The 18,077-nt window shown below is 41.3% G+C and overlaps 1 protein-coding gene across 7 annotated transcripts in view; it reads left to right on the forward strand.

Moving 5' to 3' along the window:
• The window catches only part of CAMKK1 (calcium/calmodulin dependent protein kinase kinase 1), a 203,850-nt gene that overhangs the window by 99,245 nt on the left and 86,528 nt on the right, over window positions 1–18,077 (forward strand). For all 7 annotated transcript variants that reach the window (XM_048824468.2, XM_048824472.2, XM_048824473.2 and 4 more), the window contains exons 3-4: window positions 13,510–13,557; window positions 16,327–16,380. In XM_048824468.2, the coding sequence (XP_048680425.1) occupies window positions 13,510–13,557; window positions 16,327–16,380 (102 nt within the window). The remainder of the gene's footprint in view (window positions 1–13,509; window positions 13,558–16,326; window positions 16,381–18,077) is intronic.

Here is an 18,077-nt window from a genome sequence, read left to right on the forward strand (position 1 = left end):
ATAGAATGGGTACAGTTTTTTTTAAAAGGACAAATGGCACTCAGGCACCTAACTCACTGATTTTCATGGCACCTAACTCTCATTGATTTCCAATGGAATTAGGCACCTAAATCCCCCTTTGACAAATTACCCCATGTGATTTAGGAACACAAACCACATTGAAAGTCAGTGGGCCTTATACTCCTAAATCACTTAGGCCCAGTGATTGTAATTTCTTTCTCGGCCCCCTCTCTGAGCTAGAAGAAAAGCCCCACTCGATAAAGAAAGGGGACTCTGGGTTGTAGTCATCAGTCCTTAATCAGGCAAAAGTCCTATAGACTGGTCCATAGTAATAAGGGATATTCCTGCTAACCAGAGGAAGGTAAGAAACATCCAGTATGCACAGGTTATTCCATAATTTTACATTATGGGCTTTCTTGCACTTTCCTCTGAAGCATCTGGTGCTGGCTATCATTGTATACAGGATATTGGACTAGATGGACCACAGGTGTGATCCAGTTTGGCAGTTCCTTCTATGTGCTGCTAATAGAATTTAGGTAACACTAAGATCTGTGGCAGTGATTATACTGTGGAACTGAATTATGATACAGTAATTAGGACTGCAAATTAGCTGATTGGCTGGGGAATCAGACCTGCTGTATTGTGCACAGTCCTGGAGCATACCAAGTCATCAAGGGAAGCCTGCATGAACTGCACTTGTGCTGTGTTTGAGAGGATACACAGTGTACAAGGAAAAAGAAAAGGAGTACTTGTGGCACCTTAGAGACTAACAAATTTATTTGAGTATAAGCTTTCGTGAGCTACGGATGCAAGTGTACAAGGGCATCATTATGTCCATGACCTTGAGAATCAATGTGTGTAAGGCAGCAGGGGTTGGATGAGGGAGTACAGAATAGGAAGCTGGAAACAAAAACATCTTGGTTGGCTTGCTTCCCTGGAAAGACAGGAGAGACCAAGGACAATTGGAGCATTTATAAAATGAATGTAGCTAGGCAAGAGAGAGGGAATGAATCAGGGGGTGCAGAAATATAGACGAGCAGGCAATTACAATTAAACTGCACCTGTTTTGTTCCAGGGGGGCTATGAAATTTCTCATGGTGAAGAGCACTACAGTAAATTAAATAAATCTGCAGGTGAAGTATTTCTCTGAAATGCTTAAAGTTCCACTTGCAGGGCCAGTTAGACAGATGGAACTGAAGAGTCTTAATGCATGGATAAGACAATGGTGTTAGGAGGAAGAATTTAGATTTATTAGGAATTGGGGAATCTTTTGGGAAAGGAAGAGTCTATACAGGAAGGATGGGCTCTGCCTAAATCAAAACAGAACCAGATTGCTGGCATGTAAAATTAAAAAGATTGTAGAGGAGTTTTTAAACTAAGGGCTGAAGGAAAGCCAACAGGTGCAGAGAACCTCACGGTCCACAGTACGCATCCGATGAAGTCAGCTGTAGCTCACAAAAGCTTATGCTCAAATAAATTGGTTAGTCTCTAAGGTGCCACAAGTACTCCTTTTCTTTTTGGTCCATACAGAGACATCCCTTAAGGGAATATTAAGGGAGATACTCTATATCCTAGAAAAAAGCAGAGGATATAAGCGAATAAAGTACAGCTGGGACGTGAAGAGAAACAGTCAAATAAAAAGGAGTCCCGTTCAGTTACATCAGTGAAGGCAGACAACTAACTATGGACACATTTTATAAGTTCCTGTATACAAACGCTAGAAGACTAAAATCTAAGATTTGTGAACTTGAGTGCCTGGTATTAAATGAGGATATTGATATAATAGGCATCACAGAAGCCTAGTGGAATGATGATAATCAAAGGGACACAATAATACCAGGGTACAAAACATATAGGAATGACATGACAAAAATATATAGGTCATGCTGGTAGGGGAGTGTCACTGTATGTAAAAGAAAGTACAGAGTCAAATTTAGTAAAAATCTTGAATGAATGAAACAGTAAATAGAATCTCTATAGATTGAAATTCCATGCTTGAATAATAAGAGTATAGCAGTAGGAATATATTACTGACCACTTTACCAGCATGAAGAAAAGGAGTACTTGTGGCACCTTAGAGACAAACAAATTTATTTGAGCATAAACTTTCATGAGCTACAGCTTACTTCATCGGATGCATTCAGTGGAAAATACAGTGGGGAGATTTATATACACAGAGAACATGAAACAATGTGTGTTACCATACACACTGTAACGAGAGTGATCAGGTAAGGTGAGCTATTACCAGCAGGAGAGCAGGGGGAAAAACCTTTTGTAGTAATAATCAAGGTGGGCCATTTCCAGCAGTTGACAAGAACGTCAGGAACAGGGGCCCAGGGTGGGGGGGTGAATAAACATGGGGAGATAGTTTTACTTTGTGTAATGACACATCCACTCCCAGTCTTTATTCAAGCCTAAGTTAACCTTATCCAGTTTGCAAATTAATTCCAATTCAGCAGTCTCTCGTTGGAGTCTGTTTTTGAAGTTTTTTTGTTGAAGAATTGCCACTTTTAGGTCTGTAATCGAGTGACCAAAGAGATTGAAGTGTTCTCCGACTGGTTTTTGAATGTTATAATTCTTGACGTCTGATTTGTGTCCATTTATTCTTTTACGTAGAGACTGTCCAGTCTGGCCAATGTACATGGCAGAGGGGCATTGCTGGCACATGATGGCATATATCACATTGGTAGATGTGCAGGTGAATGAGCCTCTGATAGTGTGGCTGATGTGATTAGGCCCTACGATTGTGTCCCCTGAAAAGATATGTGGACACAGTTGGCAACGGGCTTTGTTGCAAGCATAGGTTCCTGGGTTAGTGGTTCTGTTGTGTGGTTGCTGGTGAGTATTTGCTTCAGGTTGTGGGGGCTGTCTGTAAGCAAGGACTGGCCTGTCTCCCAAGATCTGTGAGAGTGATGGGTCGTCCTTCAGGATAGGTTGTAGATCCTTGATGATACATTGGAGAGGTTTTAGTTGGGGGCTGAAGGTGATGGCTAGTGGCGTTCTGTTATTTTCTTTGTTGGGCCTGTCCTGGAGTAGGTAACTTCTGGGTACTTGTCTGGCTCCCTCAAGCTGTTTCTTCACTTCAGCAGGTGGGTATTGTAGTTGTAAGAACGCTTGATAGAGATCTTGTAGGCGTTTGTCTGAGGGTTGGAGCAAATGCTGTTGTATCGTAGAGCTTGGCTATAAACAATGGATCGTGTGGTGTGGTCAGTGATTGTAAAATGTGCAGGGATATTAGAGAGGCTACAAAAACAGAAAACCCAACAATAATGGGGGATTTCAACTATCCCCATATTTTCTGGTACATACCACCTCTGAATAGGATGCAGAGATAAAATTTGTAGACCTCATTAATGACTGCTTCTTGGAGCCTCTAGTTTTGGAACCTACAAGGGAGAGGCAGTTCTTGATTTGGTCCTAAGTGGAGCACAGGATCTGCTCCAAGAGGTGAATATAGCCAGACCACTCAGTAATAGGGACTATAATGTAACTAAATTTAACATCCTTGTAGGGGGTAGAAATAGCAAAGAAACTTACTATGGAAGCATTTAACTTCAAAAAGGGAAACTACATAAAAATGAGGAGGCTAGTTAAATGGACATTAAAAGGAACAGTCACAACAGTGAAATTCCTGCAGTTTGCATGGAAACTATTTAAAAACACCATAATAGAGGCTCAAACTAAATATATACCAAAAAAATGCTACCATGGCTAAACAGCAGAGTGAAAGAGGCTGTTAGAAGCAAAAAGGCATCCTTTAAATATTGGAAGTCAAATCCTACTGAGGAAAATGGAAAGGAGCATAAACTCTGGCAAGTCAAGTTTAAAAATATAATTAGGCAGGCCAAAAGATAATTTGAAACGCAACTAGCAAAAGACAAAACCTAACAGCAAAAGAATTTTAAGCACATCAGAAGCAGGATACCTGCCAAACAATCAGTGGGGCCACTGTATGATCTAAGGTGCTAAAGGAGCACTCAAGGAAGACAAGGCAGTTGTTGCAGAGAAACTAAATGAATTCTTTGCTTCAGACTTTACTGCAGGGGATCTGAGGGAAATTCCCACAGTTTAGCCATTCTTTTTAGGTGACAGATCTGAGAAGCTGTCCCAGATCAAGATGTCAGTAAAGGAAGTTTTCAATCAAATTGATAAATAGTAATAAGTCACCATGACCAGATGGTATCCACCCAAGAGCTTTGAAGGAACTCAAATACAAAATTGCAAAACTAACAACTCTGGTATGTAACCTATTGCTTAAATCAGCCTCTGTGCCAGATAACTGGAGAATACCAAATGTAATGCCGATTTTTAAAAAAAGGCTTGAGGCAATCCTGGCAGGCCAGTAAACCAAACATCAATTTACTGAAAGTATAGTGAAGAAGAGAATGATCAGACACATAGATGAACATGATGAACATGATACAGTATGTTGAGGAACAGTCAACACTGCTTTTGTAAAGGGAATTCATGCCTCTCCGACCTATTAGGATTCTTTGAAGGAGTTAACAAGCATGCAGACAAGGGTGATCTAGTATTTGAGCACACTAGTGTACTTGGACTTTCAGAAAGCCTTCGACATGTCCCATGCCAAAGGCTATTAAGTAAAGTAAGCTCTCATGAGATAAGAGGGGAGATCCTCTCATGGATCAGTAACTGGTTAAATGATTGGAAACAAAGGGTAGGAATAAATGGTCGGTTTTCACAATGAAGAGAGGTAAATAGCAGAGTCTTCCAAGGCTCTGTACTGGGACGTATTCTGTTCAGCGTGTTCATAAATGATCTGGAAAAGGGAGGACCAGTGAGGTGGCAAAATTTACAGATGATATAAAATTACTCAAGATAGTTAAGCTGACTGTGAAGAGTTACAAAGGGATTTCACTAAACTGGGTGCCTGGGAAACAAAATGGAAGATGAAATTCATTATTGATAAGTGCAAAGTTATGCACGTTGGAAAACATAATCCAAACTAGCCATACAAAATGATGGGTTCTAAATTAGCTGTTACCACTCAAGAAAGAAATCTTGGAGTCATTGTGGATAGTTCTCTGAAAACATCTACTCAATTTGCAGCAAGCAGTCAAAAAAAGCTAACAGAATTATAGGAACCATTAGAAAGGATCGATAATAAGAAAGAAAATATTATAATGTCACTATAGATATACATGGTACTCCCACACCTCAAATACTGCATGCAGTTCCGGTCACTCCATATTAAAAAAAGATATATTGGAATTGGTCAACAAAAAAGGTTAGGGTTCCCTCTAAGGTGCGTGGCTGTGCAGGGACTCAGGGCTGCGGTTGGGAGAGATGCCTTTCCCCCAACACATACCTGCCGCAACAAGGAGAGGCGCTTCTTAAATGGACCTACCGCAGTGGGGAGAGGTGCTTCTTCCCATTGGCCACAGCACAGACCTGCCCCAGACTTGCGGGGGCAGAGAGAGGCACCTCTCCCCCCGCAGCTGAGGTGCTGTTGTGGGGGGAGAGAGAGCTGGGGGGAGTCCTCTCTTCCCACTGTAGTCCCTGGGCAGCTTGCACCCCAAACCCCTCATCCCTAGCCCCACCACAGAGCCCACACCCCCAGGCAGAGCCCTCACCCCTACCCTGCATTCCAACCCTCTGCCCCAGCCCTGAGCCCTCTCCCACACTCCGAACGCCTCTGCCCCACGCCCACCACATGAAATTTGTTATGTACACCTCTATGGAGGTGATGTGTCACACATCGCCTCCATAATGGTGCACATAACAAAATTCATTCCGCACATGCATGGGAAAAATTAGAGGGAACACTGTTGGAACAGTTTTCATATGAGGAGAGACTAAAAAGACTGGCATTGTTCAGCTTAGAAAAGTGACAGCTAAGGTGGGATATGATAGAGGTCTGTAAATCATGAATGGTGTAGAAAAAGTGAATATGGAAGTGCTATTGACTTCTTCATATAACACAAAAAGCAGGGGCACCCAATGAAGTTAATAGATAGCAGATTTAAAACGGGAAAAAAAAGAAGTACTTTTTCACACAATGCACAGTCAACCTGTGGAACTCACTGCCAATGGATGTTGTAAAGGCCAAAAGAATAACTAAGTTAAAAAAAGAATTAGATACATTCATGGAGGATAGGTCCATCAAGAGCCAAGATGGTCAGGGATGCAATCCCAAGCTCTGGGTTTCCCTAAACCTCTGACTGCCAGAAGCTGGGACGGGACGACAGGGGATGGATCACTCAATAATTGCTCTGTTTGGTTAATTCCCTCTGAAGCATCTGGCATTGGCCACTGTTGGAACACAGGATACTGGGCCAGATGGACCATTGGTCTGACCCAGTATGGCCATTCTTTTGTTCTTATTTTCATAGAGATTTTGTTTTCAGTAAGCATATAACACAGCAAAATCCTATTTTGTCCATTTATATAACATCTTGCAAGGTGCTGAGCACTCTGGTCCTGATCCTGCAACATATTTAAGCACACTAGGAGGCCCATTTAAGTAAAGATAAGTATGTGCTTAAGTGTTTTGTAGGATTGGGCCCAGAGTGTTTGTCACATTGCTGGCATTGCGAAATAGATGTAGATATATAGAGATAGATATAGATATAACATGTGTATATAATATAGGAATATGTATAATTTTAAATAAGCAAAGACAATAATATACTGAATATATTAAAACAATACTAATTGTACTAAAATTTTCCCACATTAAGATGTTTGTTTCTTCTGAATTCATTCAGAAAAATATGGTATCAGAATTGATCTGTTCCTCTTTGATTAAAAACCAATAAAACTTTCGTACTAAACATTTAAAATTTGTTGTATCTTTATGTGCAGCTTTCTGGCTTTTGCTGTTTTCCGTGTATCTTATCCACCCTTCTTCAGTACTGACTGATTGCCTCTTTCTATCTATACATTGCTGCCGACAGAGCTAATGTAATCCTGTTACTGCAGTACCTAGGGCTGGATCCTGCTCCCTGTGAGGTCAATAAAAAACTCCTATCGACGTCACTGGGAATAAGATCAGTCCCCAGGTAATTCCTTTTATTGCTCATGTACTGTTACCTGCAAATGTCAGCAGTGTTGGTTACAGCGGTATAATTTAAGTAATAATTTCCCCTATTCCTTTAGTTATATTTCACCGTTTCTCACATAAAATGTACTGCCGTATTTTGCATATTGGTGACTACTATGGAATACTGCAGCTGTAAACTTTAACATGCTTTAAAAACATAATTTTTATACAGATACATAACTCCTTAAATATCACCTGTACATACATCTCACAATGATTAAGAGAATCAGTATGACACAGGATTTCATTAGAGACCTTACATGACACTCTTTATTGAACTAGAATGTAAATGTCACACCTAGTGGATCCCTGTAACCCTTATGGACTTTGCCAGCTGGCATCAAGTGATCCTTAGGTCGCAGAGGGGGACCCAGATAAGATATGCATTGTCTGAGGAGAAAAACAAGCTATCTTTGGGAGATGAAATCTAGGTTGCCTCTGTTTATGCAACTGCCGTGTTGAAATTAACAAGCAAAAGCTGGAAATATCTAGGTTAAATGGAGTCTTGAGTGCATTAAGAGTGAAATGCATCCATGTCCAGAGAGCCAGCACAAGGTCTTAGGCTCCACTTAAGGCCTAAACCACAATCTATTCTTCAACAGTTTACATGGAACTTCAGTGATGCCTATGTCTTGTGCTGGTCCCCTGCATGGAGTGAATGTCACCCTGCTTGCAGAATCTCTTAGACAATTCCTGCACACCCAAAAACTCACTGAGGAGGGATAAGGGAAGCCCTTGAACTAATTAAGCTCAAAAAACTATTGCAGTGGAAGAATTTCTACCTTAGAAGCTGGCAGTCTGTACTTTCCTGCTTACCTGTCCCCCAAGGGCATTCTCATTAAAGAAAGCTGCTGCTGTTCTAACCACTAAAGAACCAAGTTTAGTAGCTAAATTTCTTGTGGATGTTGTGTTCAATTCTGCAATGCACTTAGTGAAAGGCTGCTATGCTGATAGGCCTTTTTCTGTTAGGGTGAAATTCACCCTTGTGCAGAGGGCCTGTGCAAAGTGGGTGCCCATCTGAAACCCTCGACATTTCATCCTTAGTGTATTTACTTTTCATTTAATCCATGGCATGGTATAAAATGTAGAGGGGAAGAAGAGAGGAGGCTAGTAGTAGCTGCAGAAGGGAGTAAAGCATTTTAAAGGGTTGTGACAAGGTATGCAAGACCTTTAGTGTCTTGTGGTGGAGTAGCTGTAGCCATTACATCCCCCAGAGCTGAGTCCTCAGGGAAGGTCTCACTTAGGCAGACAATAGGGTGAAGAGGATTTGTGGGTGGTTATATCCCAGCAGGGGTCCTGGAGTGCATTTCCTTACTTCCATCTCAGAGTGCCTAAGTTTCCTGTCCCTGCAGTAAGCCTGGTTAGACACAGGGCCTGGAGTCCTGTCGTGGCTCTGGGATTGGAAAGGATTTTCAGAGTAGAAGCCAGGACTGGGAGTTTAGGAGATATAAGTTGCCCTTGTTTGCACCTCTTTGACCCTTCCTATGAAAATACCCACAGGAGGGGCCCTACAACCTCCTGACATCTGGCTGCAGTTCTCCCCTATGGCTTGGGGAAGCTGCACAGACAGTCGGGCATGTGGCCTCACAACCCTACAGAGTTCAGGAATATGCCAGTCCTGCAGATGGGCTATTCTTCTGCATAGCACGTCTGCTCCCTATTCCTTGCAGGTTCTGTACTGCCAATGGGCAGATTCTTTCCTCCCAGAGCGATGCCAGGGATTTGGCTTTCAACATCTTTGTGCCTCTCCTAGGATTCACCAAAGCCATTCATGAGGAGCCCCTGTGCCTCAGTACTGCTCTTGCCATTGCCTCCTTGCTGAATACCACCCCACAAAGCCACCTTGGCTGTGATTGTGTTGTGAGGTGGGATGGCGATGTACATTATTTCTGATAGGGTCAGTGTTAACTGACACCAGGAATGTTCACAGGCATGTTCACAGAAATGTTCACATTTCCAGCCCTGCTTCCATGGACCCCTTTTCCACTTGCTATGGGACCTCTGCAGGATTTGGGGGAGGAGGGAGTAAATTATGGAACCTGTCCTCCCTTCTGTCCCCTTCTCACTGGCCTATATCCACTGCCAGCCTGCTCTATTCACACTAGTGATCAGCTGGGATCCTAGAAATCCGTTTGCCCCGGGAAAACGCAGAATTTGTGTTTTTACAAAGAATCTTAAGTTTTTACATTTTGTGAAAAAATGAAAACATATACAGTAGAACCCCAGTTATCCGAGCCTTCCTTATCCATTTCTCCATATTAACCAAACTGGGCCGGTGGGAATCGGGCTGACAGCCCCGGGCTCCCACTGTCAGCGCCGAGCGGTGGGGTTCCCACTGTCAGTCCAAGTCCCACCACCCAGGCCTGACAGACATAGAAGTATTTGGTACATGTAAGACATACAAATTGCAATTCTATTAATTTTATTTTATTATAATGATTGACGGCACTGGTGGACTTCCAACTTGCTTAAAAATTGTAAAAATATCAATAAAACGTGTTTGACTGATACCTATTTATAGGGTGGCTAGGGAAACTAAAGTTCAATGTTGCATTTTAATCACAGAAAAACATGGATTTTTATGTGTTTTATTGGAGAATTTTGATTTTTTTTGCAAATTAGGATCCCTGGTGATCAGGCCCAGAAGGGTCTCATGTCCTGTAGCAGTTATTTTCAGTGACACACAGGTGCATTGCTCCTCAACAAGCAGCATTTTGGAGCTTGTACCAGTATTCTGAAATCTGAATCCCGGGCCCCATAGGAATCATCCAAACCCTAGGAAAATCTAACGGGAAGGAAAAAAGTTCCATTGCATTTCTTCAATCTCATGTACCTTCAGTAAAGTGCACAGGATACAGAGTTGCTTTGCTTATATGCTCAAAAATACTCTTCAACAGCTACTGTCTGTACCATAAGCCACAACTGTCTGTTCAGATGTCCTATGCTGGTGTCTTATGATGTTATACCATGGGCTGACTATTGTGAATTTAGCAGCAGTCCAATGGAGGCTCATCAGTGAATGCTCTGACAGCATACTCTTCTTGCTGTAGATCATAATGGAAGTCACATGGTGTGGTTTCATTAAAACACAGACGTTTTGGCTCCAGCAGAATAAGATTTCATTTTAATTTTTGTGGAATGCTATCAGGATAATAAACACACTGCAAGATTTGTTTTCTTATTTCAGTAGGACTTATTAGACCTGAAAGAACATATCTGAACTTGGTAATTTACCCTTCCTCTCATCTTTTTATTTTCTTTTTGGTAGAAGCTGTTGATGATGCAGGATCTCGTTTTCAGAAGTGCTGAGAAACTGCAATTCCCAGTGAAGCCAGAGGAAGCTTACAGTCTCTGAAAATCAGGCCCTCAGTACCTAATCATTCTGGGACAAATTCTCTCTTTATTTACATTGCCTCACTTTGAATTTCAATGAGAATTAGGGACCTAACTCATTTAGGCACCTTTGTAAATCCCAATAGACACATATCTGCATCATTACGTGCCTAAGTGCCTTTGTAAATCTAGCCCAATGTCAATCTTGTTGTTGACTTCACTAGGACTTGGATTGGTCCCATACACACGTTGCCTTCTTTGTTTAGCATAGTTCTGAAATGAAAGTCCACCTCAGGATGTGCTATGCTCAGGGGTAGATCTGTGTCAATATTTAGTGGTGCTGCACACATTGACAATTCTCCCATGGTTGCTATGTATCCAGCATGTGTTTAATGTGGAAGATATTCCTAGAGTTCATGCTATGCATGCACATACTGCTACATGTCTTCTGCACCTGATGCACCCTGGGGAAGGTTTTAACTCATTGCATTGTATCTAATGCCCAAAACTTGAATACTCGTGAGTGTCCTGCTAATATGGAGATATTGGGCCAGATTTTGAAAGGTATTTAGGCACTTGATTTAAATGGCTGTTAGGCACCTAGGTGCATTTGAAAATAGCAGTGGTGACTGTTTTCACCTTTAGGTGCCAAAATACCTTTAACAATCTAGCCCATAGCGCTCATGTGGGCCTTTGTAGTCTGGTGATGATATCTTTGTTTAGAGCCAGAAGCGTGTCTGGCTTTGTTTCTTAGGCTGCAGAATTACCTAGGTAAAATTTCACCTCAGAGAACTGACCCTTTGATGCCGGAGTTTTCAATAGGCCTCTGATCCATGTGTACTTAGCGCCCTGAAGGTGGTACAGTCCAGAGAACCTTGAAAAAAATGGCCCTTGTTTCATGATTCTCAAAGAGCCTGATCCAAATGGAGTCTTTCTATTAATTTCAATGACTTTTGGATTATAGTCCATATGTAAAAGTTACAATTGTTGGTAGTATGTTGGATGCCCTCCTTGTATTATCTGGCTGCTTCACCTGGTTATTCGGCTCTTCCATTACCCCAGATGACTGAGCTGATCTTGACTGCGTCCTCCTTAGTTGCCCATATGGTACACCAAGCTACTCCTAGAAGAGTCTCAAGAAAAGTATTGTCATTTAGAAACAAAGGGCCAGATTCTGATTTCAGTTATATTCAAAGCCCTCGATGGGATGGGTCCAGATGATCTAAGGGACATTATCATACTTCAGGACCACATCCTCCCACAAAAGTTCTGTTCTTCAGGAACAATGGAACTGTCCACTTCAAGAGTAAAACTCATATGCAGGTGATAGAGCTTTCACAGAGGCTGATCCATGACTGTGGGATTCACTGCCACTGGATCATAGAACAGCCACTAACCTTACCACCTTCAGGACAAAATGTAAAGCTCACTTCATCCACTCAGTTTTCCCACACAACAACAGGTAAAAATAACCCTGCTCTTTCAGAGGGATCAAGAGAGACCCACTACCAGGCATGTCTCATCTAGTGTACTGTTTTGCATGGTGCTCACATTCCATGTTGAGGAGTGGTAATGTAAATGTGGAGTTACTTCAGATTTACACTGATGTAATGGATATCAGAATCCAGCCCCATATCTTTTTTTGTGATGTTTCAGGACAAAAGAATATAGCTGACATTCATCAGTAAAAGAAAGACAGAAAGCTGGTGTGCTTCTTGCAACTGAGCTAGCTACTTTTATGAGCTGTGATATTATCCTATTCTGTTATCAAGTGCCTTTATAAATAATTGGAATGTGATAAACAAATCCTTTGCTGTACAAAATGGAATAGAATCCTGCTCAGTGCCTCTTTGTCTTATTATTCGGGGTAACAGGCATGGAAAATGAATTAGAGCTGGCTGAAATTTTTCAAACACATTTTTTCCCCAAACTTTAGGGTTGGGAGGGAGGAGGGAGAGAAGAAAGGAAGGAAAACACAAAAATGAAAACAAATATTGTGAAAACAGTAGAGGAAACAAACATTTTTCCAAAAAGCAAAAAATAGGTGGGTCTGTTTTGAACTTTGCAAAATGAAAACCACTTTGAATTTTTTATTTGTTTTGTTTGTGAAATTTAATGTTTAATTTGCAGACCGCTCTGACACAAACATATTGTAGTCACTTAAGTCACAGATCTGACTGTGATGCAAACCAGGAGCAGATCTGATGGATAAATAGGTTCCATAGTTATATAGTTACTTTTCAGAGTAGCAGTGCACTTTACAATACTGTGAATTTTAAGTTTCCAGTGAATTGCATCCTATCCTTAATGGAGCATTAAAAGAACACCTTTAGCTTCCTAGATGGAGCACAAAGAAAAGGAGGACTTGTGGCAACTTAGAGGCTAACCAATTTATTTGAGCATAAGCTTTCGTGAGCTTTTCGTAATCGGATGGAGCACATGACTCATAAAACAGTGCAGATCCCCATGGAGCTGCCCAGGGCACGTAGATCAAAGGTCCCACACAGGCAGCATGTTGTACTCCTGCCTTGACAGTTGTAATGAACTCAGTTGGGTGGGCTTCTGTCAAATCTGGGGTTTTTTTATTCCACCCTAATTGCAATTACAACGATCTGAACTTAGTGGAATTTCACTCCTTGCTAACTCACAAATAGAGGTTAATGCAGTTTACAGGTAATTGATTCCAGTAAATCAATTTGAAAGTTCATTATTCTTTTTGGTAGTCTTTTAAATGAGCATGCCTGAATGCTTGTTTCTTTTAAAATGTGTATTCTGGATGTTGGAATTCTGTTTCTTTTAACTGCAGTGGGTAGATACAACCCCTCAAATTTTAAACATAAAAGGGCCAGATTCTGCTGTGATTTGTACCAATAACATTATTGAAGTGAGTGGAGTTACTTCAGATTTACACCTGTGTAACTGAGCTCAGAATCTGACCCATAATTACTTTGTTCTATTGTCATAAAAATGCAGTAACTATAACTTAACATATAATGGCTTAAATAAGCCTTAATGCTTCTGTCTTCAGGATTTTTTCTTCTCTTGGTACTGATTCAAGTTCACAGTAACTCCCTTTTACTAATACCCAATTTTTTTCTTTTTTTGATCTGCAGGACTGTGTGCAATTAAACCAATACAAGCTGCAAAGTGAAATTGGCAAGGTAGGTTAGTGTAATTAAGGTTTCTATTACAGTAGCACCCAGCAGCCCCATTTGTGCTACACGCACACCCACATGAAGACACGATCCCTGCCCTGAAGACCAATATAGTCCAAGACTATATTCAGTCTTCCTTTTCTTCCCTCTTATTTGTCTTATCAAGTTTTGCTCAAGATCAGCATTGAACTACTTTCTCTGAAGTCTAAATTTATTTTCCTTCCAACTGAAGGTATTGAGCTGGCTCTCTTCCAGGGTGTTTCTTGCCAAGGTAACACCAAGGTCCTTTAATGAATTAATTCAATGAGAAAAGAAAGATAAAGGTAGGCACTTGTTCGCCATCAGGACTGGTTAAATCTTTATTTCCATGTAGAAATTGCTGATTTAATTCTATTCTTTATTTAAAAGTCTCAGAATGTTTCAGAAGAGATTCACTGAAAGTTATTTAAAGGTCTGAACTGGTGAACAGTTCAGACACCTGCACATTTGGACTCATGCCATGTGTCTGCAGATGGATCAGTAAATGATCGTTCCCTAAAGGCTGTACTTGCTATTGCTATCTGTGTATTCCATTTGGAAGTGACTACACCTGCTTCAGCAGGTAGTTTCACCAAAAAGGTTATTAGCTCAAACTTGTCTAGGGCTCACAGACTCTGACCACTTCAGAGAGATTTCTTCTTACTTACAAACTGACTGTATGAGTCAGTTAAAGCGTCCAGATTAGCAAGCACCAGGTTGTAGTAGAGTAGGTGTTTCATAAGCATGCTGCGATTCTGCACTGCAGCCAGTCCCTGGGGTGGCAGTAATTACTGTGTGTATCAAAACATATGTGTGGCTCATTTCCAAGTTTTAGCACCTGTTTTCTGTGACAAGAAGCCACAGTTGCTGCCTTCTTTTTGTCCTTCATATGCATGCAGGAATGGGGGAAAGGGCAGTGGGTGGTTTCTGTTGCGAGGCTTTGAATGTACCTGTCTAGATTAATTGTGTAAGGGTATAGTACACACAGAGAGCAGAAACAGGGAGAGGATATCGGAGACTCTTACTAATTCTCAATTGCGCTAATCTCCAGACTTGACAATTTTCATTCACAGATATTCTCCCAGGGGTCTCAGATATCAGAGAGAGCGCTCTAAGCAGTTCTCATATCACCAAGACTTTATGACAATATGCAGTTTACCACAGCACATTCATTAGTGGAAGTTTACCTTAAAAAATTAAAATAGAGATCGGTCCAGGCCAGGAAGTTCAGAGAGATGCAATTCTGAAGGTGTTTGGACCTGAGTCTTTGGTTTTGCCCATGGTAGAGTTAGGAACCAGCTGCAAATTCAGATCTGGCTCCAGACATTTCCATGGTTCCAGGGTGTTTGGATCTGGGAATTCTCTTTGGGCCTACATCTATCAGAGTGAATTAGCAAAGCCCCATGCTTGATTTTTAAAAAATTGTATTTCTTTAATTAGGTCCATATTACAATACGCTTACTCTCCTTGTGTAGTACCTTACTCTTCCATTAGATCTATGGAGGTCAGTGAAGAATATATTATTATTCAAGGTGAGTAAATGTATCACAATCGAGCCCTTGAAGTGAAACTCACTCTTGTGCAGAGGGCCCACCAAGCCCTATGCACTCCTTAAGACCCACTTAAACCTTATTTTGGTGGCTTTAGTGGGACTTAAGTAGTGGACAGGGCTTGTGCAGGCCTTCTGCAGAGGAGTGAATTTCACCTTTACTTTCTAATCTGCCACATTAAAGAATTCACAGTGGGCCGGATCCATAGTCCAGTAAAGTCAGTGGAAAGACTTCCATTAATTCCAGTGGGTTTTGGGTCAGGCCCAAAGCTTTGCTCACCAGCCCTTCATGAGATTTACGGTCTCATTCCAACTCTGAAGTCAATGGAAATGCTCCTACTGATTTCAGTGGGAGTTGGATCACACCCTTAATATAGTTCTTATACAATTATTCAATGGGCAACTGTTGGAGGAGGAATCTAGTTATGGTTTAAAATCTTGGCCGTGTAAAATGTCTGAAGTTGACAGAAAACTAGACGAAACTTCAGTGGTTTTACTTTGGGCTCCTACTGGAGCTGTCATGTTCCACATGCTCTAGTATTGACCTTTCCATAAACGGCAACTGACCAGGCAACACACACTCATTAGAACTGTGCCAATTAACATCAGCTGAAAATATGACCTGCAAAGTGTTAATTTCTTACAAATTCCCAGTGCATGGAAAGTCCTCTATGAAAATGGTGGAGGCTTCCAGTTGTGAGGGGTTGAAAGAAGGGAATTTTAAAAACTAACACAGAAACAAAAAGACTTTTAAAAAGTAAATTTTCCCCAATGTTCAACTTGTAATAAAAATATAACCTTGGCTCAGGGCGTTGCTGAGGATTAATAACTGGTTGGAGTTAATGGCCTGAGGCAGTTCCTTCGAGACAGTCATTAATCCTCAGGAAATGCTCTATGCCTCCATCATTATTGGCTAAATGAAATAGCTGCCAGGAGAGGAAGGACATTTTCCCTGGCATTGAACATAACAATGAAGAGGAGAGAAACTCCCTTTGCCCCTGTATGTGTCCTGGTCCATCTGAGTTGCATTTCGTAAGGGGATGGGAGCTGCACTGTATAATGGAATCTGGCATCACGTAGAGCTTTTGCTCAAGGCTGTTGAGGGTACTTCTTATTTTTCACTGCAAGGCCAAACACGATAAGCCTTGAGCAGTTGGCAAACAAAGCAAGGCAGCCAAACTGACTGTGTAATTTGTGTTTATTTATAGGGCTCCTATGGTGTTGTGAAATTGGCCTACAATGAGAGTGACGACAAGTATTACGTAAGTGCTTCTCTCCCCATATTACTGACTGGTGTTGATATTTCTGATTCTTTTTTCACATCCCAGAGAACTAGCTCTCTCCTGCTGCTTTTTTTTTTTTTTTTTAATCCTTCTGAGCCACGTGGCCTGTGAGTAGAAAATCAACCTGATGGGGCACGAGGCTACACTTTTCAGTGTGTGATGCAGAGCAGTGTAATGTGAGCAAAACCTAGTGTGAAGTGGTATGTAATGAGTGGAGATGTTGGACATATGTTTCAGAAATAGGCAGGCAAACTTATTGCTGAGCTATCTTGACATTTTCTAGATATGAAAGAGGTCACCTGAAATGAGAGATCTACCGTGCTTCTAAAAAATCTGCCTGGAAGGAACAGGCACATTTCATAACAGAATGTTGGGCCCTGTATGTGATACCCCTAGCAATACAACCCAGCACAGCACTGTGTGGTTTCTTTGTGACAGCACTGCGTGTTATACTATTCAATTAGCAAGTCAATGTTTAGCTGTAGGGAGTGTTGCCTAGGGGATAGAGCACTGGGGTGGGGCTCAAGAGACCCGGATTTATTCTGAGCTCTGCCACAGGATTGCTAGGTGATCTTGAGCAAGTCACTTCCCCTTGTCAAGCCTCAGTTTCCCCATTGGTAAACTGGGGGTAATGATGCTTACATCATTGTAAAGTGCTTTGAGATCTACAGATGAAAATTGCTGTATAACAGGTAGATATTATTATAATGAAGACTATGGAAAAATCAAGATATTATGGTGAAGGGCTCTGTAGCAAGGCCTGCAAATAAGTAAAAATCAATCAGTCCGTTGTATAGCTAATTGTAGGGTTTGGGCTTATAGACTCAAAAATGCTTCCTTAGTTCGGGACACATATAAGCACATACTTAAGTCCTTTCCTGAATTGAAGCCATAGGTTTAAGACTTCTGCATCTAAATAGCTGTTAAATCAAAAAAGCCCAATACCTGTCACATCAAACCCACAGACAGGGTAAGCCTGGAATCTCTAATCTGAACCCCTTCAAAATTTTCTAGTGAGGGGTGGATTTGACTCCATAGTCCTATACCTACCCTTGTGGTTTTTGTTCTGGATTGGATCAAAAACCACAACACCGTCCTTTTTTTTTATTTGGATGTATCTGAAATCTCGTGAGAACAGCTGATCTTGAGCGATTTCTACCACTTTGCAGGCAGAAGTCCGAATCCAAACATAAACCTTCTTTGGACCCAAACCTTTGACAGGGTAACTGATTTGGTGGATAGGGGGAATGCAGTGGACATAATATACCTGGTCTTCGGCACATGACATTCTGATAAGTAATCTGGAGAAATGCAGGCTTGACAGAGCTATCATTAAGTGGACATATAATTGGTTAAACAACTGCAAACAAAAAGTCACTATTAATGGAATGATGTCAGATTGGAGGAATGTCTCAAGTGGAATTCCACAGGGATCTGTTCCGGCTCCAGTGGTGTTTAACATCTTTATTAATGACCTGGATGTAGGACTAGAGAGCACACTGATGAAGTCTGCAGATGACACAAAACTAGGGGATGTTGCCAGTGCTATGGAGGACAGAGCTGAAATTCAGAGGGTTCGTGATAAATTAAAGAACTGGGCTGTAGACAATAAAATGACATTCAACAAAGACAAACGTAAGGTGCTGCACTTAGGGAAGAAAAAACAAAGGCACAGA

Source organism: Caretta caretta, chromosome 17, assembly GCF_965140235.1.
Source record: "Caretta caretta isolate rCarCar2 chromosome 17, rCarCar1.hap1, whole genome shotgun sequence".
Lineage (NCBI taxonomy): Eukaryota > Metazoa > Chordata > Testudines > Cheloniidae > Caretta > Caretta caretta.